At 33.5% G+C, this 25,264-nt stretch overlaps 1 protein-coding gene across 1 annotated transcript in view; it reads right to left on the minus strand.

Annotated features, from left to right (window-relative positions):
- Window positions 1-24,825, minus strand: part of LOC129233375 (cysteine dioxygenase type 1-like) — a 41,811-nt gene extending 16,986 nt beyond the window's left edge. Inside the window, exons 1-2 of the mRNA XM_054867411.1 lie at window positions 24,487-24,825; window positions 2,359-2,476 (exon numbers count right to left, since the gene is read on the minus strand). Coding sequence (XP_054723386.1) covers window positions 2,359-2,476; window positions 24,487-24,713 — 345 coding nt within the window. The 5' untranslated portion in view covers window positions 24,714-24,825. The remainder of the gene's footprint in view (window positions 1-2,358; window positions 2,477-24,486) is intronic.
- Window positions 24,826-25,264: the final 439 nt, after the last annotated feature.

Raw genomic sequence — 25,264 nt, forward strand, 5'->3', positions numbered from 1 at the left:
AAAGAAAAAAAGATTACTTAAATAATTCCCATTTTAAACGTATGATTTTTGGAGCATTTTATTATAAATTATGTATTGAAACTCTCTGTGTAAATTTATTAATTTTACTATGAATTCCTTTTTCAAAAAGAAAATTACATTTACACAGAAATATTTAACCTATTATTATTAAAAATATGAAAGTTTGAATGCTTATCTTATTCATGAAAATTTTTTCTTAGTGCCACTCTTGCAAATACTACAAATTGTGCTATAGCATTGCGCTACGCGGAGGAATCGAAAACATTTTGTTATCCTTCAAGCAACTAGAAAACGGAAGTTTTACGTTTTCCTTTCCTTGTTTTATTATTTTTTAAATTTCAGAATTAATTACTGCAGTTGAGCATTAGGCCTCCTTCACACGAGGAAACTTATGAAACAACTTTCGAACAGGTGGTTATAAGGAAGTATCACCAGGTAAAAAAAGTGATGGAATTGCCTGTCATTCTTCACATGACAATCAACTGTGCCGCTACCATTCTCATCCCGATGAGTGTGATCAACATTTTAGTTGATTCAAATCATCGGGACATAGCCAAGCTTTTACTCTTCACACCAGTAAACCAGTTAAGAGTCAATTCGGTTCAGTTTTAGCAGTGTTGTGGAGCAGCTACAGGAATAAGTTTGGAACGCCAGTTAACTAGACAGACAAAATTTTCGAAAAGTTGATTCCATTAACCACCTTGCATGTAGAGGCCTTATTCAAGCAGCTGGGCGTAACAACTTTTAACGATAGCACAATTCATCTGTATTCTAGTATCGTTAGAAATGTACAGTAGTGATACAGGACAGTAGAATCTTGTTCATCTGGTCCCCGTTTATCCGGATCTGCGGTTAATTCGGATCAAATTTGTAGAGTTCACAATAAACTTGATATTCTCGCAAATAATAATTTTAAATGTTGCTAGCTAAACTATAAGTACTGCAAGCATTTGCTTTTTATGCTGATTAAATCTGCAGCTATAGCATAAATCGCGCAATAAATTGCTAACATTCAACAAACACCACTGCAGCTGAACTATAAATAATAAAGTGTCTGATTGAACAATATAAATAAGTGTGCCCAACAATTTTTTACCCGAGTACCGCCCTTAATATTAAGCGGAATTTCGAGGGCCAGAACACATATGAAATTAAAATATATTTCAAATAAATTATAGATAACATGGAAAAACGCAGAAAATGAAAGGAAATTACAAACCATGAATTGTTCTTTTAAATACTACATGCTTGTTTTATTAATACGAAATTTCCATCTGTTTTTCAGAAACAAATTTATAACTATTTGACTTCAATTTTGCAACTAATCATTCATAACACCGAATGAAGGTTATCTGTTGTTTTCGAAGGTTCCGGAATACATTTTTCGATTTGCAACATTGAGCATAACGACGGGCCACATGGATAGCCTATATGGCCTACATGTGGACGCCAGGTCATATCTGGCCCGCGGGTCGTAGGTTAGGCATCACTGATATAAATGATATAGTGAGGATTATGCGAAACAATCCTATGTAATTTTGCTACAAAGCATTGTTTTTTGCTGTAATAAAAAATAAGTCTGCTCATACAGGCTTGGCTTATTTTCCACTCTAGCCGGAATATCAGGATTTTCGTTCATCCGGATTGTCTTTATATCCGGTTAGTCTGGATAAATGAGGTCCTACTGTATAATTCACTGTATCAAATTCAGAATTTTCAACCAGCTGGTGGCGTGATGGTTAATCTCTAGCCTTCTGCCCCTGTGGACACGGGTTCTGACTTGGGGTGGCCAGTCGGTAGATTTTCGAGATGCAGAAAATCATCAGCACCCATGTCGTATGATTATGCGGCATGTGAAAGATCCCCAGGGTATTCGTTTGGCTTAGAATTCCATAGGCAATGTTAAAATTCCTAGTGAAATTTCGCATCAAAGAGTGCCCAGATGCCTCCGTCTGGTGAAAACTGGACGTCAAAAAACTACTTTGTCATTGATCAGCTCCTTAATGATGACACATAAAAGACGGATGCATTGTAGGGGAGCGCACTAGGTCTGGTCTTGGCCCAGACGCCTCTTCAGGTGAGTCTCTTATACAGCCGCATTGAGAAAAAAAAAAATCAGAATTTCCTGTCCTAGACGAGCATTATTCAAGCTGGTAGGGGCAACATTTTTTACTGATAGTACTAGCTGCCAACCTTGGCCTCGCCGCCATCGGCGGTTTCTTTGAATATTATTTTTTTTTGCAGGACTCGCCCTAATCTAAATATTTTCCCTATTTTTTCGATTAGAATGTTTATTTGAAAAGAAAGAGAGATAAACTAAGAAATTGATCTATTTACCTTCATGAAACAATGGCTGTTGGCGTGATCGTGGATGCTGCTGCCTTGACCTTCAGCCCAAGCTAGAAGCATCAAATTGTACTTGCCATTACCTTCATCCACGAGATTCCGGGTATATCTGGAAAAAGGAATTAATTAAAAGGACTACAATTCATCTGAATTAAATATTGCAGTCATTTTAACATTGCAATTTAAAACAAGTCCATCAAATTCAACCATTTATGTGATAAGTAAAAAAAAAAAAAAATCTTCAATAAACACACTCAACCATTCATTATGATAAAAAAAAAAAGGTTTTGTTACAAAATTACATTGAGTTGACATTAAAAATATAAAAAAACTGCCCATCATTTCCAAACAAAGAACACCGCGCAGTAATAAAAAAAAAACCTTCAAAATGCTACTGACATAATTCTTGTGTAAAATGACTTCCTGAATCGAAATATGGCCACTGTTTTCCTCCATCACGTCTCACTTTTCAGAAATGCCCCCCCCCCCCAATTTTATTCAGTTTTTTACAGTTTCATAGTAATTGTTTTTATTTGGTGGGAAAGGGGGCATTATATTAGCCATTAACACTTTTCAGCACGTATAGAGAAGTGCAAAGTTGAAAAGCATGAACGTTTGAAGCAAATTGGGAGACTCGATGGGCTTTGTACCCTAAAATATCTTTAAAATCGTCAAACCCGATCTTTTTTTCTAGGTGTTGCTTTACTATTTTTTTTCACTTATTTTTGGCATAAAATCAAAGTATAGGACACACTCTTATGAGTCCTATGTCCGGAACAATTTTCATGTTTTTAAAAATATTAAAAACAGTAGATGCATTGCATTTTCCACAGTCAGAGTCTCATTGCAGATCCTCAGTAAAGAATCATCTCGTATTATTCAACTTACATTCCAAGATAAAATTTTGATTAAAATGAACGTCAGTGTGCTTATACAATAGCATTAATGAATATACATCTTAATGAATCACCCCCCAGTTTCGCCGACAGGTTAAATCTCTTCCCACCTTAACTATATCAATAAGTAAGTTAAAATTGAAAAACAACGAAAAAATCGGAAGGGTATTTTGTGTCGGCGAAACTGGGAGGGCACCATAATTATTTCTGGTGATGCACCGGTTCCATTGTTTATCACTTTTTTGATATAGTGAAAAATAATGGGAGCAGTAAATTCCCAGAAATATAAATATTTATTAATGCTACATTGCAAGCATATTTAAGTTCGTTTTTAATCATCATTATGTCTGAGAATGTAAGTGGAAACATACGGGACGGTTCTTTATACTACTGATCTGCGATGTGACTATGACTATTTATTTTTGAGTAGAATTTATTTAATAAACCTTTCAATAGTTTCAATCGCATATTAAAAATGTGCTACATCATGTTCAATAGTTGCATGAATGCTTTATCAATCAATTGCTCGCACTGGATATAAAAATTAAATTTATAAATATAATTTAAAAAAAAACACAAGGCGGTTAAAAAATAATATAACCAGTTCTTTTTATTGAAAATTATTTTTCCCCTTTTGTTTATATGACATGTATACCAAGATTTAAATGACATATTAGTTAATGAGCAAAAATGAAAGAAAAATTTATTAGGGAATAAAAATATAAGGGATTTTCTCTCGGCAACTGAAAACTTCAGTTGCAAGCTTGAACAATTGAGCTTCTTATTTCCCTTAAAATGCAATTTTTTACAATTATATGACAAGTTTAAGTATTGAAATTAACTGAGGTTTTCCTTAGTATTTTAAATTTTACGATCAAAATGCTATTATCCTCTTATTGTTGAATTATATTATTGTTCTCAAACAATTATTTGAAAACGCGTATAAAACTTATAAATTTCACTAAATTTTTTCCTAATGATCAATAACGGAACGGTAAACTTCGGACAACCTTAGAAAAATTATTAAACGAAAAAGAATTAATCAGATTTCATAAAAATAAATTACATTCCGAAATCTGAAATGACAACGAAGACGAATAATTACAAAACAATTAGACGTACTAACACATTAAGAACTCTTTCACTTCAGTTATTCATATTTTTTAAGTGCATATTGGTGGTTTAGTTTGCAAAAATCAAAACGTTTTCACTAACGAGCGTATCGCTTGAAAGATGAACCTTTAAAATTTATTCAAAACTAGCTTATTACCCGGCGTTGCCCGGGTGCTTCTCAATGCAACATATCATTTAGATAATTAAATGGATGAATTATATCTAAATGAGAGTAAAAAACTGCATTCACACCACTCTAGGCTCAAATTTTCAAAAGACTGTAAATAGCACAGAAAGTTGAGCATTTTCAGGAAAAATAGCATCAAGTAAAAACGAAAAAGCATGAGACATGTTATCGGGGTTCTGTCAACGATATTCTTTGGTTCTTCAGGGTCCACTGGCACGTTGTCTGCGGTTGAATCATACGGGCGGTACATCCAATGTCTTAATGCAGAGACAAATGATTGTCTTGCATATCTTGTGGGACAACCTTTTGCGTGGTGCTTCGAATACGAAAACCGTTGTGCTGCCTTTGACGGTTTTGTATACCTCAAGACATTAAAGCACGCTATAGTACTCTTCACATACATTTTATTCTGGGAAAAAAATCATGGGGTGTTTTCCTAGAAAGAGTCGTGAATAAATTCAATTGCTTTTATCAGTTACAAATATATGCAAAATAAGCCACCGTTACAATATTTTCAGATATGAAAATCATCCTCAATGGCCCAAAAGCTAAACAGATAGTCCACTGTTCAGAAAATAAGGAATTCGGTCTCTGTTATTAATAGCCGTTAACATTTCGTTTTACGGATAATTGGCGGTGTTTTTACTTTCAAGGTTTCACGTGTTAGGTAGACTCATTTTATAATTTTTTTGTAAGTGTTCAGGAATGTAAGCACATTCCGTAGAAAACGTTCACTTAGTATAAATAACTTCACAAAATGTGTCTGTTTGCCCTTTCCGTGGCGATTTAGTAGTATGCCGTGGAGTAATATTAGATAAGTGTAAATTGCGTAAAAAGACGTACGTCAACTACATTTTATTTCCTATATTTATGTCGAATTTCTATTTTCGTAGGTAAAATTATTAATATTGGTGTCTTGCAACGATTCAAAATTTGTCTAGATTAAAATTTTATTTCAAATTTTTAAAACCTCACACTTGCCGTAAATGTTGTACATGATAACTCAAACTGATGCAGGTAGTAAGAGCACTTATTTAAGTTTGCTGCTCTGAAGTACTCCTTTGAGAATATCGAAATTTTAATTTGCAGAGACACAATCATCATTAGGGGTAGGAATGGTTCCACTGAATAATAGTTGCCATAGAAACAGTTACAGTTATTATTTTAAGATACATAAAGCATTAAAAAGGGAGTACGTGGATGCGAACTTATGAAACGAACTATATAAAACCCGTCAATTGAACTGCCTTATAGAAAAAGAAATAGGCGTGCACATTTTAGTCACTATCCGGGCCTTTTTTTTTTTTTTTTTTGATTATTTGCAGGCCAAGAAATTAAAAGAAAGAAAAAAAAAAACGTCTTGTTTCTACTTACAACTGTATAATAGACAATTCTTTTGTTTATGTTTTACAAAAGCTTGTTACTCATTCTGTTCCCCATATCCGCAGATTCAAAACGAAGGAAATGTATTTCCACGTTTAGAAACGTAATCCAAGAACTAAAAAGTTAAATTATTTAAAATTTTCTAATTCTTAAATTTAACTCAAATCTTGCTCCTAAATACAATTTTTAGTCCCCCTTCCAGCAGCAAAATGAAATACATTTTTGAATGAACCCAACCTTAAGCATGCAACATAAAATTATCTATATGGGAAATAGGTAAATTTCACATGCATTTAAAGTACTTAATCGCCTGCCCTTCTGACTTATTGATCGTGATACAGAACTTAAGTCTCACTGGAGATTTTAATTTCTTGAAGTTTAAAGAATGATGTATTGCGATTAGCGGATATACGTGAGATACAAACTGTTTCAACTTATCCCTCCACTGTAAACAGAGTTGCTTCTATAACACTGATACGTATCCATTTTTATCTTACAGCACTTTTTCAATGACGGTTGAATTACTTAATGGTAGTTACAAACAGTAATATTTTTCGATTGTTTACAATAAAAGTTATCGAACTGAGAGTCTTGTAACTGGAAATGGAGCTTTGCTCAACTAATTTCACGATGAAGACTAAAACGAAAAAACTTAATAATGTAGCGTAATATTTCATCATGCCCATTTCAGTTGCAATCTCTTCATGTCAAAAGTTGCCTCATGCCCGCTAACTGGTTTAAAATTATTGCTAGTCAGCGAAGATGCTCCTTCAGGTGTACTATTGCTTCGAACGTTAAAGTAATGTAAAATTTTAAACGATTAAAAAATTTGTTCACGTAAAAAATGCAGACATTTTTATGCATTTTAAAAGTTTAAATGTAAATTAATATTTCTTCACAATTTTCAAACTTTAAACTTTTACCCTTCTAAAACTATGAATTCCGCCGTATTAAATTTTCGTGTGGTTTCGAGTCTAAAGGTGCACAGCCTTTTACTCTACCATACATTAGCAATCCTAGTATGATAGTTTATGTACATGTAATGAACCCCATGAAAATATCCCCCTCCCCCTTGAAAGATAAATTCAATCTACGCTACTATGCACAAAAATGATTATTTTGCAATTCATTAGCCATATTAGTATTTTTACCCCTGGTCTCTGATAACCTGGAGCGATTTCTGTGAAACATAGGTGAACTGAATTAGGTAAATCATGGAATAGTATAAATAGCATATACATATTGATTTGTTTAAGGATAATACAATATTAAATTATATTTCCGATGCAATGATGTCGTTTTAATATAAATTTAGTATTCTAATTGTAAAACTGTTGAAGACTGTACTTCGATAATACCTATCTCATTTTGGTATTTTCTGTGCTGTTTATGTATAGAAAATACAGATTAAAATTTCGTTTACAGTTACGGTATTATTACTTGAAAACTTATTAGCGAAATTCGCAAGCTAATTGAAGAAGAACCACCGAGGCTGATTTCAATGCATCCCTGTGTCTTTGCAGGGTGCAATTTAATAACTACTGAAAGACAGCATTTCTTTTTCGTTCGGCTTTCTTGTCAAACATGCTATACGTTTGTCGCTAAGGGACATTAACAGCCATTGTTGAGGATACTTTTTGTGTTGATTGCATTTAAAATATCTCCTGGTGGTTATACGTTGTTAACCATTTTCATTTGCTTTGAACCAAAGTTCACAAATACCGAAGTTGAACCGAATTACTTAAAGATTCGACGTAAATCAAGCAATAATTTACGTCGAATAAGACGTAATATAGTCTAAAAAGAATATTTAAAAATTGATAAATAAAGAAAATTTAAAAATTGAAAATTGGTTTGATAGGGATCATAGAACATTAAATAAAATTTCTGTTGCAAGGATGAAATAGATGTGGTTTTAATAAAAGTAGTCTAATGTTGAAACAGTCGAAGACTGTACGTCAATATTGAATGCAATACTATTACCTTACTCATGTTTGTATTTTCCTGCTATTAACGGGATAAACACTGATCAAAAATTACACGAAACCTTACTGTTGTGGATTTTATAATTAAACAATATTTAAAAATTATAATTCAACGGTAGCATTCAAATTAAGTAGCACCATGAGTAGCATCAATGGACCCCTGGGGCCTCGTAGGTCGCAGTTTAAGAAACGACGTTACAGCATCATTTATTATATCTACGGCTTTCTCGCCAAACATGCTTCAACGCTCATCGCTAAACGGCATTGACGGCCATCGTTTAGGATACGTTTTGTGTTGATTGCATTTAAAATAGCTCCTGGTGGTTATATGTTGATAACCGTTTTCATTTGCTTTGAACCAAGGTTCACAAATTTAACGATTAAAGTCAATCTTTGAAGAAACTTCATCTAGGGCAGTTTTTTACGGTTTTTCGTTTAGACTAAATTCATAACTATACAAAAATTAGTTCGTGCAGAAAAGAGCAATTTTATGACTCAAAATATGAAATTAGACCTCTTTGGGTGTTTTTAAAATTCCAAAAACCCGCCTATATGAATTCCTGTGCAACAATTTACCTTTGTGCCAAATTTGGAAGAAATCCGACGAAAACTGTGGATTTGTATAAGGAACATACCCACAAACATACATCTATTTTTACATATATAGATTAGTCAAATTACTCTCTAATACGAAGAGATTAGGGCGGGAGGGGGGGAGTAAAACAATGGAAAAAGAAGAAAAAGAAATCTAAAACTGACGATTCAAAATAACTGTTGGAAAGTTGTCCGAAGCTACAATGATTTCATTCTACAGTTAATGTATCTTAATATTCAATTTCCTCTTTGCTATTCGTACTACTCAGAGAAAATTGGCTTTTTCCTCTCTCTTTCAACGTTTTAGCTTTCTCATTTATCATGGAAATTTTGCCAAGCTGTTTTTCATAGTTCGTGAAACTTTATTGATGTCATTGCTTTATAATCTCCATACTGGGGGGTTCTTTATCATCACGCTGGTTTAATTAACTTTTTAAAGAAATACTGCGCGTTAAAATTAATTTAGCAAGCAAGTAATGCAAACTTTTTAAAAACTTTGAAATTGGAGCAATCGTTTATGCAGCAATCCTTTCAATTCCAATATCGAAAATTTGAATTTCAACTGCTACAGCCGAGCGTTTGAAAAATCTTGCAGTTTTTCAAACGCTTGCAACTTTCCAAATATCACTGATCGATTAGCTGTAAAAAATATGAGTTTTTAAAAGATTCCTTTTTTAAAATCTCCATTAGTCTGTTGTGCTAACGCATATTTTTTCCCCTCAACTCGCCCATCATGGTCCTTTCATAGCAGCGAAAATTGTTGATATTCATCGAAACGAGTATTCTTGTCAATCCGTCTCTACAAGTTTTATTAGTAACAATACGATGGCGAAATTAAAAGTAAAACAAAATGCTTTTTTTAACGAAGTAAACGGGTGATACGTGAACTATCACACAAATGTCATCTACAATGCTCATTTTAAGAAATTTTTGCCATGTTGTTGCATGCAATGGTACAAATTCTGGTGTTTTTTGAACCAATGAGACACACATTTCAGGATGACACAAAATGAAAATTACACAAGTATAGTATACGCTTTTATTGGGAGAAAAACATAAGTGAATGGATAAAGTATAGTGTCGCTCTAGTAAATTAATACTTGACCTTCGACGAGCTTTTTTATGATAGGGTTGAAAGAGAAGAAAAGATTATATTCTCACACCGCCAATAATAATCGTTAATGCAAAGTATAAGGATTTTCTTTAACCCTATTTTAACAAATGGAGTTGTTTAAACCTCCGCGGATAGGAAGTCGTCTACGTATCAGAGATAAACAAAGGTGACAAAAACATTTAAGAACAACAAATTCAAAGCACCTTCATTTAAATATAAGCAAATGAAATGTGGTCCTCTTTTACTTTAATTCCTCAATTCATAAATCGTAACTCTTTTTTTTCTTTTGTGCCAGAAAGTGAGAGTGCAAAAACAAACTTAGGTTGGCCTACTCTCATCGACTTTCCTCATAAGCTATACATAAAAACGTATATAAAATATTTACAAGTCCGATCGTATAGTTATCGAAGCAGAATTGATCAAATCTTAGGGTTGTCGCAATTTTTCAGTAATTCTCTAATTCTAGTGGTTTTTTTGCAGGTATTTTCAAATTTTGCACGAATCTACAAATTTTCTGCAGATTTTTGAAATTAGAAGGAAGAGCTAAATTTCTTGCAAATCACGCTTATTTGGCTCGAAACGACATTTTCGCAGGAAAAAGAGGAAATGGAAAGGAACAAGTGAAAATAACCTCTAAAATTTTTCTTTCTACGAGTTTGAAATCTGAATGTTTTTTTTTTTTTTGGAGGGGGGGGGGGAGGTTGGGAACATGCTTAACGTTTTTATAAGCTCATACCTGAAAAATTACGGAATTTTGTTTTTTTAAACTTTAATTAACGTTTTTTTTGTACTGAAAAGGAAAAAAAAAATAATAAATTGACGCCTCCACCCCGGAATTTGAATCAGTTTTTTCCTCCCTTTTTGTGCTAAAAAATGAGCAGCAAAGTTTAAAAATTTGATCATTTTGTTTCAAATTTTAATTTTTACTTTTTTTGTGCTGGAAAAGGGAAGAAATTGACTATTAGTTTTCATCGGTCATGTACGGTGCAAATGTGGGACACTATGTTACGAAGTACGTCATATTTCCTCTTTTTTTATCGATCACTTCAGATTGCTACGCATTCAATTTAATTTTTGCGTAATGTAAGGAAACTGGAGATAAAAAATATGTTTAGTTAGTGGTCTGTAAGACAGTTCATTGACTGAAACACGCGCGCCTCATAGAGGTCACTGGGTACAACTAGAACTTTCTTATGGTGCCTCTCTCTCTCTCTTATTACTTCATTCGGAAGGTCAAGGAAGAAATGATCTGAGGATCGGTGAACATGGTCTGATGGGAAGTGGGGCGACTGATGCAATTGCAGTATGCTGTTGCAGGAAAAATCATGATGCAGTGTGATTAATCAAAAGAGCAACATCAACAATTCCTAGGAATTCAGATTTTACTGGGAAGAATTGAAGAGGGAAGACTATCGGTCTCCACCGGCTACATTGCGATTAAAAGGAAAACAAAAGGGCGATTAAATATCATCTGAAAACCACTAGATTAAAAAACAAGTTGAATGGTTGGCTGGAACAGGGGCGGACTGGGTCCCGCAAAAGGGTGTCAACCTTGGCTTCCAAAAAGTGCAAAAAAAAAAAAAAAAAAGTGTAAAAAAAGGTGTAATTAAAAAAAAGGTGCGGACAAAAGAGAAAAGGAAAAAAAAAAGGTACATAGAGAAACGAGTTTAAAGGGAAAAAAAACGAAGAGAAGTCGTACAGGTTTGTGAGCGCAAAAAAAAAAAAAAAAAGAGGAAATTGCGTCAAAATATTTAAAAAATAAATGAATTAAAAAAAACTTTTTAAATTAAAAAAGGTGTTCAGCATCGAGGGCGCATTGACTGATGGGCCGGTCGGTCAGTCCGCCCCTGAGCTGGAACAACGTTGGATATTACAAAATATAGATTTGACAGTAAAGCGTTTTTTTTCTGAGAGTTCCATTAAAAATGAAAAAACTGCCAAGAAAATGTCACATCCAACGTTGCTCTACTGTAATAAACATTTTCCTCTAAAAAATCAAAGATAAATCCAAATGTTTTTTTTTTTTTTTTTCACAAACCAACCAACATTTTTCACCGAAAAACCAATTTTGGAAAAAAAAAAAAAAACATACATTGTTGTACCATTTGACCATTCAGTTGATGATTGTAAAATGTGCAAAAATCACTAAGTATTTGGTAAAATCATTTCAACCAAAATCCAGATGCAACTTTTATGAGCCAATTTACTCCAACAAATTTATTCAAAAATAACTGATGTAAATTCACGAAAATTAAGAGCATTCAGAAAAATACTTTTCCACCTCTGGTAATAAATGTTATCGTCTACTTTTTTTTTTCTCGCATAAAATACCGTGTTTCTCTGTCTTTTTTTTTTCTCTGACGAGATATTTTTTGCATTTGTTTTTATTTCTGTATCTTTTTTAGTGTTAGCTGTGGATATATTTTTTTCTCATTGCTTTAGTATTATGGAATGGCTATTAAAGTTTTTTGTGTGATATTTAGTATAAATAAACAAAAATATATAGTTCGAAAATTATGCAAAACTACAACATTTAGAAACATGGCCTGATCAATTATAGATCATAGAAATTCAAAAAGACAAAAATAAAAGAACGTTTCAAAAAATAAAAATAGCTATGTTTCAAAACCTGGTTGCAATCCTTGATAGAAAAAACTTGAATTTGCCAGAAACATCCGTCCTACTGTACTAAAACTTTTAATGCGAGCCCTAGTTATGTTGGGTAAGAAAATTTTAATCTATTTGTAAGACACAAAGAAATGAGAGTAACTATGCAAAAATACCTTAGTAGTCCGTACAGAAAGTACTGGATTACTTCTGTACTTTTAATGGTTACATATATTTTAGCGGGAAGTTTTTACAGTTACCTGCATGGTTCTTTGCTATCCGTCGGCGTTGCGTGAAAGTTGTTTGAATATCAACCGGGAGTTTTTTTCAGCGTTGCGGAGTCGGAGTTAAAATGACTGACTCCGACTCCGGGAATTTTAGAGCCCTCGACTCCGGCTCCTTAACCCCCTAATTCAGTCCGACTCTGGCTTTGGAAGCACTGGCGGAGTTGCTGGACTTTAGGGGAAAATGGTCGAATCCGACTCTGACTCTTGAAACTTTCAACTTTCGACTCACGCTTCTTTTTCCCCAAAATCTGTCCGAATCCGACTCCAAAGCATGGTTTTTTGGTCTAGCAGTTATTAGAATAAATTTTGCTACGTATTTGCAACACTAAAAAAAATAAAAATAAATAGTAAAACCAAAAAGGTAATATTGAACAGGGCGTTTTTGTTTTTTTTTTTCTTCAGAATTTTTTTTCTTAAACTTGTAATTTGCTTAGAGATAGTGATTAAAAATAAAGTAAAATGCTTTGAATGCTTGAAAAAAAAATGAGAGAGATAGAGAAAGAAAAAATAAATAAATAAAATAAAACGATTAGATAGAGATGAAATGGTTAATAACAGAACAATAATTGCTTGAACCGTTAGTCATTAAGAAACTGCAATGTAAACATTCGACTTTCTATTTATTTTGAGCTACTTTTAGCAGATTTTTTTTGCAGTATATTCTATTACTTTTAGCAAAAAATTATTTTTATAACAAATTTAGCCCATTAGAAAATTGTTACATATCACGTAATGAAGAAACGCAGAACAAGGATAAAAAAAACCTCAAACTTATCTTTATCAATTTTAAGTATTAAAAATGATTTTCTTATATTTTTAATCCAGTGATTTACAACTGATCCAGCGAACTGGCATCGGTACTCTGCAAAGTCTAACCGGTCCTCATTGATTTTCACTTGTTCGTATAAAATAAATAAAAATGGAAAAGTAAACAAGCTAAAACAAGAACCATATTAAAAATTTAATGCTTCAAAAATAGAAATGAATAAAAACAATACAAGTTGGTCATACTCCTCGCCCCTACAGTCCAAGCACATGCGTTTTGATAACGGCGTGTTTTTTCAACGCTTTGATTTAGCATGACTAATTTTCAAAACCTGAGTTGCTCCTGCAATACAAATGACGAAATTTTCCCTTCAAGAAGACATTTTCCCCCTGTATTTTCTCGAAAATGAGAAGAGGTTCGTTCTACATTCCAAAATAACGCAACCCCTCAATTTAGTTCGAAGGGACCTCGCTTTCCCCCGAACCAGAGTCGTGGCTCGTTAAGTGCAGACCGGTTTTTTCGCTTAATAACAGACGGAAAAAACGTACAAAACAACATCCTTCTCAAAAAGATTCCAGAAATTCAAGCTGGAGCTGATGAAACTTTTATTAGATCTTGAGTTTGACAAACAGGTGTTTTAAGCACCTGTTTGACTCATAGAACGAAACTTAAATCAAACAAAATAAGCCTTTCATATTTAAACAGATGAAAACTCAAATGATTAAAGATTCGGAAAGTTCTGAGGGAGTATTTATTTAGATTACTCACGTTTGAATGCACAGCATTTAAAACCAGCAGGACTAAATAAAGACGAAGTTTTGATTGTTTATCTGAAAGTCATTAAACTAATAAATGTTGCGAACATTGTGTGCAACGCTTTTATAAAATTAAGTACAATGCATGAAGATTGAAACCTAACCGTAATATGCAATGACATCATATACAAACTAAAATTAGCTTTTATGGTGTTAATATTGAAATATTTTTACAGAATTTTTTTCGATTCGGATAGGACAGTGGTGGGGGACGAACTGGGAGCCTCAGGTAAAGGCAAGGGGTACTTTGTATTACCTATAAGGCGATCATAGTTAAAGTACGATTTCAAAACGTTCTTTCGTTTAATGACGCAGAAGCACTTCATATTTCCCTAGAATAATGGCGAAGCAAAGAAATTTTCTTCGACGAAGGGAAAAAAAATAGTTCCAATGTTTCACTGTCGGTATAATGCACTCGATAGAACAACCCTTTTATTTATTTTTAAAAATTAATAAAAATTAAATTATTTCTGAAGATTAGAAGAAATTTTCCACACCTCCTTTTTATCCTAGCTTTGTCTGTGTTGTGCAAAGTTGTGCACGGGGGGGGGGGGGGGGGAGAAGGATCACTGGTTGGCCCGGGTCTGAGCCAGGGCCTGATTACCAAATAGGCAATGTAGGCAGTAGCCTAGGGGCCCCGAGGTCCTGAGGTGCCCCAGAAAAACATCAAAGTTGCAAATACAAAAAAAAAAAAAAAGTTATATTTTCTTCTTCTTTAAAAAAAAAAGGGGGGGGGGGGTGCTCCTTCCTTGTTTGTATTCAATAAAAATATATGTGTTGCGCGTTGGGTATGAAAAATTTAGACGCTACAGGTCCCCGCCCCTGTTTTCTGACCTCGCGATGGCTCTAGGTGGCCCCATCACTTCTAATGCCTAAGGGCCTCCGACTCCTTGACCCGGAGCTGGTCTGAGCCTAAGGCGGCCCGAGATTTTTGAAATAAGGGGTGAAATATGTATTGGGAAGTAGGGGCAAACAATATGGAAGAGGCCCGTAAAAGTCTTAAATCCCGTATTGGGTGACGGGCCATAAAATTTCAATGCACGTCTCTGGCGATGTACACGTTACGTCCTAGTAATAACATAGCTCCAAAACAGCAATTAAACTCTGATAGCGCCAGAAATTGACCCATTTTGAATAATTTTTTCCTTTTCCAAACAAAGTTCCATTGCCTCACAACTGTTTTGATAAAATATCAAGTCATTCTGACCGATATATATATATATATATATATATATATATCTTTGGAGTCGTAACTTTATTTACAGCCATCCCATACTGTATATAACAGATATAGACAAAAGTGCCTTGAGTTTTCGAATTCTACAAAGGGTGCAGCATATCTGAAAAGTTTCGGAACCTTTGGATAGGAGATAATAATATTTACTAATAATAAAGCTGAAAGTCTCTCTGTCTGGATCTCTGTCCGGATCTCTGTCTGTCAGGATCTCTGTGACGCGCATAGCGCCTAGACCGTTCAACCGATTTTCATGAAATTTGGCACATTATTAGTTTGTAGCATGGGGATGTGCACCTCGAAGCGATTTTTCAAAAGTTCGGTTTTGTTCTTTTTCTATTCCAATTTCAAGAACATTTTCCCGAGCAAAATTATCATAAGATGGACGAGTAAATTACCAAGTTAGCACAACGTGGAACCGTAACATGGGCAAGCCAATTGGCGAGAAATTCACCTTACATTATTTGTAAATATACAGGCGAACCAAAAGACCTTTTAATTTTCTACTACGGGCAAAGCCGTGCGGGTATCACTAGTTATATAATAAAACTTTTTAGTTTCAAAAAGCAAAACTAAACCTAATACATTTTCCATTTTTCAATCCAATGAATAATTTATTTATTCATTTATTTTTTTTTTTTTGTGAAATAATTTAGAATTACATATTTTTGTACACATAAATTTATATCATAAGTTTTCAATATTCTAAAGTAACCGATTGTGTACAATTTCAATATATCACGAATGTTACAGAAATACCATATTATCCTTCGCATAGGAACGTTGTCGAGCAAACAAGGAAAACATCGTCTCATGTGATAGCTTTAATAATTGAATTGAGTTTCGGAATTCTTTAAAAGGATACCCGTAGATACCCATGGAGACAGACTGAGAACGTTGCAGAATACTCATGGACCTCCCTACGAGGCTCTCAAGAACTTTCAAAGAATATCTGTGGATCCCCTTTTGAAGACAACTCGAGAACCTTTTAAATAATCCTCGAGGACCCCTTCGAGGACAACTCAAGAACCCTTCAAAAATACTTATGTGTCCCTACGAAGACAACTCGAGAACGATTCAAAGAATACTCGTAGACCCTTTTCGAGGACAACTCGAGGATCATTTGAGAATTAACCATGGTTCTCGAACGAGGACAGCTCCAGAACTTTTTAAGGAACACTAGCAGACTTCTTTGAAGGCTATCTGTAGAGAACCGCTTAGCCACTGATAAACTGTGACGCATTTAAAACCTGATCTCAAAAGATTATGAACAGCAATTGGCATTGATCTACGATTTTCTATTGATTTATTCTGCATGTGAGAATGAGTGCGTATTGTAGATGAAATTAAGGACTTGAACTCTGCTCTGCACATTTGATATTATGTTCTTAAATTCTTGGTCTTAAGCGATCTTTAACCGGGTTCTTCCGATTTTTAAACATGTGCTAAAATATAGTTCATGATTTACAAATAACTCTTCAAGTTCATTTTCAGAACTTACGAGTATGTCAAAACGCGATGCGTAGTTTCAGTTCAAAACGTTTTCATTCAATTTCTTTCGAATGTATATTGCAACATCTGTAGAGCAAAAGAAACCAAATAATAGAGTAATATTTCAAAGCTGTTTCAAAATGAAACCTCTGCAATGTTGCCTATTAATCACTGAACTAAATGCAAAACACGAACCAAGTACCAGTGTGGGTAATGCGAGGGGGAAAAATTGCAATCATAAGTAATTAGACATTGAAAAAAATATTTTGAAAAGTTTTCGACCAAACACGACAGTGCTGCTTTAATTGTAAACTTGTACATTTTCACAAATAGTGCCTGCACAGTTGGCGTAAAAAGTTTCAAGACCCTGAGAAAATCTTTGCCGCTGCCCGCTGCAAACTCCATACTTATCGTACCCCTACACAAAATTTATACCCTAGTGACGTGAAACAACTTTGCCAATTAAGAATTATCTCAGTTCTGTTGTTGGTGAGCTAAAACAATTTTATAAAGTAAAATAACTGCAGAGATGGAAGAAATAAACTAAGTCAACCTCTAACATCACACAAACTAGAATAATGTAATCCGTGGCGTTTCTAGCATAGGTGTCGATTGGAGAGGTTATATGCGAGGGCATCTTTCTCCCCCACCTACCAAAAAAAATTAAATGCTGAATGAAAACATTATAGTTCATTCAATTTTCAGAAACAACTTATTTTCATTTTTGTGATGCAAAAAAATAAAAATAAATAAATAAATAAAAATAAATTAATAAAAAGACAAATATAAATTACGAATCTATTTTACAAAAAAGTTTGCCGTAGGCACATATGTAACCGCCTCTTCCTGCAATATTGTGATCTATTTTCTTTAATATATGGTAAATTAAGCATAATTTAAGATACATTGGGGAATTTTCAGGATGAAAGCATTTATATTTTTTAAACTCTTAAATCTAATTTAGGTGTCATACCCCAGATAAGTGTCACCCCAAACGGAACGATCCCCCCTCCCCCACAGTGAAGCTACTGAATACTATAATATCAAAAAATCATTTCCGTCATAAGTTGCCTGATTATTTCCTATTTCATGATAAAAATACAAAATATTTTTACACGAAGCTTCGTGAAATCGCACATGCATGCAGTAAGTTTTAGGTTTGTTTCGTCTTACTCTCATTTATAATTATTTTTTTGATTCAGGTAAGATTTCAAACAACTGAAATAATTTAATCTAGAGGAGAACTCGTAAATAAAAATTAGACAAAGAAATGGCTATTTGAAATCTATTACAACTACTTAATACAGCATTGCGTGTAATGTAATTAGGTTTTTCAGTCTTATAGTATAGTGCCTAGAAAGAATAGTGTGCCGATCGGCGCTTTTTCCCCTTCGATTCTTGAAGACAAAATGTATGAAAACCGCTAGAGGGCAGTGCGGTCGAAGTGTACGTTCAATTTCGCGGTGTTTACATTAGTAGACGCGGGATTTTGTTACAATTTAGTTCCGCGTTTCTCTTTTTTACCTTTATTTCGTGAATATTTCATGAAACAGCGTTTAAGGCTTTTAATGGAGGCATCAAAGTTTAATATTAGAAGAAGTAAAGCTTCATCTTGTTTCGTACCAGGGTGCAAAAGTGGATACAAAACATGCAAAGAAAAAGTTTCGCTTTTTAAAGCTCCAGCAGATGAAGAAAAACTAAAGAAGTGGAACTCGTTAATTCCCAGGTTAGGTAAAGTTTTTGATAAATATTGCTCAATTTGTGCTCTGCATTTCGAAAAACATTTTATTGAAACGCATTATAAGCATATTATAAATGGTGAGGAAGTTTTAATTCCTCGAGGAAGACCTTTTTTGAAAGATGAGGCAATTCCGACAATTTTCCCAAATCTGCCAACATACTTTACTAAAAAAATACCAAAGCAAAGGTCCATCAGGAATTATGCAGTTAAGAAAAATGTTCCCTGTTTGAAAAAAATAAAACTTGATCTTTCCTCAGATGAAACTGAAATAACCACGCATAAATCTATTATAGATGAAATTGTTCATATTAATTTGCCTAACGAATATTGGGTTTGTATGAAATTTAAAAAATCTCCAAATATTGTAGTTTTTGTATATAATGAAAATTATGTGGAAAATAATATTGACGATAAAAAAATCATTATTGAAGTAGAAGAAAATTTACAAATCAATGCTACTATTTTAGTCAAAGGTGTAAAAGTAGATTATCCTGTTCTTAAATCAGTGTCGGATGTCAGAAAACTTTTTATTGACGTTGATGCTAGAATCGTGTGCAATGGGATGGGTACATCAGAGGAATTCAAATTTGTGTTGCCTGTAATGAAACGAACTGAATATTTTGCTGATGGTTCATCTTTAAGACACTGTAAATGTCAAGGTTTTGTATTGAGTGAAAAATTAAGTTGTAATTTTTGTAAAAAGAAACGTAAATATTTGTTGACACAGAGAGCTCTGAAAAACAAAAGAAATATAGCAAATTTACAAAGAAGTATGGTTGCGGAAAAATTAAAAAACATGCATCAAGTAACTTACCGTCTGAAGAAAAAATCAATGGATTTATCAAACAAATTAAAAGTTAAGGAAATTAAGAATAAGGCGAAACTTTCGAAACCTTTACAGTTAACTTCGGAAACAGTTTTTAAAATTTAAAAATAAAAAAAGAACAAAATCGAATTTTCGATAAATCGCTTCGAGGTGCACACCCCCCATGCTACAAACTAACTTTGTACTAAATTTCATGAAAATCGGCCGAACGGTATAGGCGCTGTGCGCATCACAGGGATCCAGACAGAATTCCGGACAGAAATCCAGACAAAAATCCAGACAGAGAGACTCATTTTTATTATTAGTAGAGAAATAAGAGACGCGCTGTTATTGAATACTTAAGGGCCATTCATTAATTACGTAAGGATGATTTTGGCAATTTTTGACCCCCCCTCCCCCATGTAAGGGTACGTAAGAATTTTCACCCCCCCCCCCCCCCCCCCATTTTTATGTAAGATTCCATTTTGTTTTTCAAAATGATAAAATAACAAATCTTGAATCGTTACATCACTGGAATCGTTATTAAATTCACATTATTAAATTAAATAGTTACTGAAAAGAATCTAAACTGAATGTTTTTTCGACTTTTTTTTTTTTTTTTTTTGATGTAATATTAATTACAAATAAAACATGCCGTACGCAATGCGACTCCTTTATTATATTTTACACTATAAATTCTTTGTAAAACAAATAAAAAAACATCTTATCCTAACACGTTTCGTACCTTCCAGACGCAAATGGAACATAATCTCTGCCAAATCACTTGACCGTGCAATTTCTAATATGAAATATCGACTTGGAAAATATTATGTAAGAATGAGTTTGACCCTCCCCCCCAAGTAAGGGTACGTAGAGGCTTTTCCAACCCCCCTCCCCCTCGGGACCCTTACGTATTTAATGAATGGGCCCTTATAGTCTACTATTTTCATTGAAGTAAGGTAGTTTTATAATAAGGTAATAAGGAAATTTTATATGCTTCAAAAAATAAACGAACACCCATGTAACAATTAGCACTTATTACAGAATTTGTCTTATGCGCAAAAATAAGTTTAATCCGAAAAACGGGGCTTTTAAACTGCGAAATCAGCATGCAATCGCTGATTTAAAACGAGTCTGATTGAGGAGCATAACGTACTACTCGAGTGTAGCGCCACCTGGATTTTCCTCAGATCTGACCTCACTTTTTCCCCGTCGATCGGCACACTACTCTTTCTAGGCACTATACTTATAGTAGAGTAAAAGCTTTTGACAAACTAATGAAAACAATAGAGTATTATTAAAAATGAAATTTTTAAAAAAATCACGATTTAAATTTTTAATTTCTCTTTTCTCTGCCTAGTTAAACCATAAAAGGGAAAAACAGGTAAAAAAAGTAAAATTAGGGAACAAATGCATAAAGGAATTTGTTTATTTATGAAAGAATAAACAAGGTCAAAATGAGCATGAAATTCCGTAAAATTGTATCGAATAAAAATGGAATCAACTGATTACTTTTTCAGGAAAAGGAAGTGCGTTTTGTAAAACATTTGTTAACGTAGCGGAAATGGAGGCTTGTTGTTCACCAGTTGCTTAATCCATTTCGTAGTAAATCATAAAAATTGAAACAAAAATGCAGACAATAATTGCTCGAACCTGTGAAAAACGCAGTTGAACTAATTTTGAAACGTGATCAAACGAACGTTTTTCTTTCTTTCCTTTTTTTTTTCAGTATTTCTCTGGTATTGAAATTCAATGAAAATTCATTTTAGGAAGGTATTAATTGAATATTTCTTGGTTTCAACAAACACAGAAGCAGCTGCATCTATTTGAGTCAATATTTATAAGCACTTTAGCTCTACATGTAATTGAATGTTAGCATTAGGGTTTCCAATCCCGTAATCCCAATCTCAAATCCCGCATGATATTTAGCGAGATTTATCCCGCGGAATGGAGATCAAAATCCCGCAAGATTTTCAATACGGTAAATATTTTTTATGCTAACGCCCCCCCCACCCTTTGCCGCTTTTAAACTAATATTTTCAAAAGCATCATCTAAAGTTTGAATCACCTTCTCGTGTTTCTGCAAGAAGAACAATAAAAACTTTGTGTCTCATATGACAAAATATGGATTTACCATTTAAGAACAAAAAAAAAAAAAAAAAAAAACAGTATATGTTACTGAGAATGAATTAGTGTCCTCATTCAAGGTTTCAGTTTTCATACGTTCAGCAATTGAGAAAATTTGTAAAAATAATAGGTGTTTTCGAAAACCATCACTAAAATAGGAAATTCATAGAATTGCGCTTTAGAAAAAAAAAAATGAGAAAGTGTAATACACAGAACAGATTCCAAAACCTGCTAGAGTAGCTCGAAAGCAATGTTGGAACGTTTCTGTAAGCTTGAGGAATATACACTCAAAACCTTTAATTTGCTAAAAGTGCTCAATACTTTTCTCCGAAGAAGAAAGCAATGAAAAACCGAACAGTAGTTGCTAATTGGGATGTGATGTTTTTGTACTCTGTAATTAATTTACGGAATTCGAGATTAATTGAAGTAACACAAGTAGTCCTTCCTAAATGACACGACTTTTTCCATTTGACATTAAACTTTCAAAAATCAAGTCAATGAATTGGCTCTTTACAATCATAAAATCTCGCGGGATCGAATTCAGTGTGGGATTGGAAACCCTAGTTAGCATTCAATTTGTATATTATGATCCTCACAAAACTGTCTTCTATGTCTTTCGTATGAGTTCTCTATCTCTTAAAATTATCAAAGGGTCCACTCCCTTGAAGCGTTTAGAGCCAAGACCTGCATACCAATTTTTGATTAAATCATTTCATTATTTCGTGAAGCATAGTACTCAGGCTTACAATGAAAAACCGTTCTCCACTCATTCTTCTTATGTCCTTTGGCACTGAAAGGTAATTAGTATTTATGATTGAGGTTCACCTATATACCAATTTTTATTGGAATCGACTAAAAAATCGTTCAATTTCACCAATTTGAAAACTGAAAATATTTAGTGTCCTAAAAATAAAATAACTTCGATCGACGCATCATTCGGAAATTAGGCTTAGCCTAAGCTGATAACTTAAATAATGATTTCACTTCTTGTAGTATTTATCATTTTTTCTTTTTAGCCTACTTTCCCAGTAAAAGTCAGAAAAAGAAGAAAAAAGCATGAAAGAAGGCTTAATGCATCTTAAAAATATCGCGAGAAACAAAAAAAAAAAGTCAAAAATAAATAAAATAATTGAATAAATATTAAAAAATTAAAAATTGGAAAGTAGGGTATTGAGATGGGGAAAAATGTCTGTCGGTCTGTCTGTCTGTCCCCCCTAATAACTTTTGAATGAATAGTCCGATTCGAGCAATTTCTTTTTTGTTAGAAAGATTTCGGCGAGGACACCTCATTCCTATATTTCACTTTTTGATTTGAACTATTTTTTGTTCAATATTGAACAGTTCAAAAAAACTTAACATTAGCGCCTATATTCAAGGCAATTCCGAACTGTGAGGCGAATTTGCTTCAAACAAACTTTGTAGGAAAAAGCTTTTGATGAAAAACTTGTATATAAAATATCTTTTTGATTTGAACAATTTTCCGTTCGATTTTTTACAGTTCAAATCCCTTAACATTAGCGCCTACGGGGAAACTGAAAGTCAATGTAGATTCCGTACTTAAAGGCGGATTTACTTCAAACAAATTTTGTTGGAAATAGCTCTTGACGCCAAACTCCAGACATCGACTCCGAGAATTTAGGGGCACTTGACTCCGACTCCTGTGCCCGACAATTAATCGGACTCCGACTCCCTGACTTCGACTCTGACTTCGTAGCTTTGGCAAAAATTTATTCACGGAGGACAAATGACTGACTCCGATTCTTAGATATTTGACTCCGACTCCTTTACCCCAAAATGAGATTGACTCCGACTCCGAAACTATGGTTTTGACTGTGAAATAATTATTGTTGATCTGACTTGTTTTTATTTTTACGCTAAAGTTTTAATTTAGGTATTCAGTTTTTGGCGAATAAACTCGAAGTCATTTATGTTTCTACATAAAGATATGCGCAGACGATTTTTTTTTCTTTTGACAATGAAAATTATTTCTTTAAGTTGACATTTTATTTTTTTTTTATTTATTTTAATAAGTGCATTAATTCATTTAAAAAATTGTTTTTGGCAACAGGGGAAAAAGAAACGATTTTTTTTTTGATATGATATATTTATTTTAATGAGTTTATTAATTTTAATTATTTTTTCGTTTTGAAAGCTGTTAAAGATTTTTTTAATGGAAAAAGTGTATTAGCTGCTTTGTTTAAAAGTTGCTGTTATTTTATTTGTTCGGAATTTTTTTTATTTTATTTTAGATGAGTGAGGAATATTTTATTCCTAGAAATCAACTTAAAGTATTTTGAAAATATGTTTGAAAACATTTGCGATTTTAGCTATTTTTGAGAATATTGATCAGGTACTAGAAAGTAGTATGGGTATACGGGAAAGTAGGTTCGTCTAGTTCTAGACAGAACTTCTTGTTTCAAAGTGATTTAGAAAAAAAATCTTTGGGCTCTTTTTTTTTATTTTATTTTTATTATTTTCTACTAAACTTGACAATTTGTTAGAATTTCGTAAAATTTTGATGAAAACGGGAGGCGTTAATTATTTACGTAGCAATTAGTGAGTTATCTAATATCTTAAAGAAATCAGGACATAATAATAACATGAGTAACGCTTGAATGAAGCGCCGCCATGTGAACGCTTTATAATTAATAGGTTTTTTTTATTTTTAAAGAGATAGAAAGCTTGGCGCTCTAAATTAAAATTATCACCATCAACGTTACTAAAGACGAAAAAGTATCGTTACTAGAACCCTTCATAGAAGTCTAGTTTCCTAGAGATTTTCTCATAGTTCTGTATTTTAATTGTTTTATTCATGCATTAAAACCTAAAAATTCAAAAACATGTCTTCAAATTTAATCTGGATTATCCGTACATCCAGATCAACGAAGGTCGGATAAAAGAGGTTCTCGTGTTTTAAAACAAGATTTCGTGCAAAAATACCATGCAAATATAATTTCAGCATTGAAAGTGTTACCTGTGGCGATCAAATTTAGCAAATTTGATCCATTCCCGGGGATTGGACTTGTAAGCAGACATCAGATCCTGTACTCTCTCGACGTTCACCCGGTCATTTTCAAAGACCGCCCGCAATTCTCGAATCAAATCGTCCAAAGTGTTTATGCGGGGAACCGTCAGCATGCGTTTCTGGACCTCAACATCTTGCCCCGCTCCGAAACAATAGCGATAGTCGATTTCGGCCATTTTATTTCGAAAAAATTGTCCTCAAGAAAATCTGAAGATATTCAAAAAATTTGCGTTCAACTCGGACGAAGAGAAATCTCAGCTGCGAGGTTTATTCCACAAGGAGAAAAGATGCGGCATTGATAACGAGGAGTTCCGAGGATTCGCTTAAATGTTTGCCGGTAGGGGAAAAAGTTGCGCGTTTTTCCCTTTTTGTGATCATTAGTGATTAAGATGGGGAAAATGGACTATACGTTATTTAACTCGAGTGAAAAGGAATTGGAGAAACGAATTGTTCGCGGATCTGTTAAACAATACGACAATTAATTTTCCAAAAAAGGTAAAATGAGAGAAATGTCAGAATACTCAAAAAACGAAAGCATATAAGGTGAGCATAAATGATGGACCCGACTTTAAAGAAACATGTTTTTGAAACTACTAAAATACATATTACTATAGGTTATACATGAATATAAAGAGAAAAAATAGCAAGTTTTTCTTCCAGCTACAATTGCTTTGTGTATGAACTTTTTGGTACATTACAAACGCCCTATCTGCAACAAAACTTCGTT

Source organism: Uloborus diversus, unplaced genomic scaffold (assembly GCF_026930045.1).
Source record: "Uloborus diversus isolate 005 unplaced genomic scaffold, Udiv.v.3.1 scaffold_364, whole genome shotgun sequence".
Taxonomy (NCBI): domain Eukaryota; kingdom Metazoa; phylum Arthropoda; class Arachnida; order Araneae; family Uloboridae; genus Uloborus; species Uloborus diversus.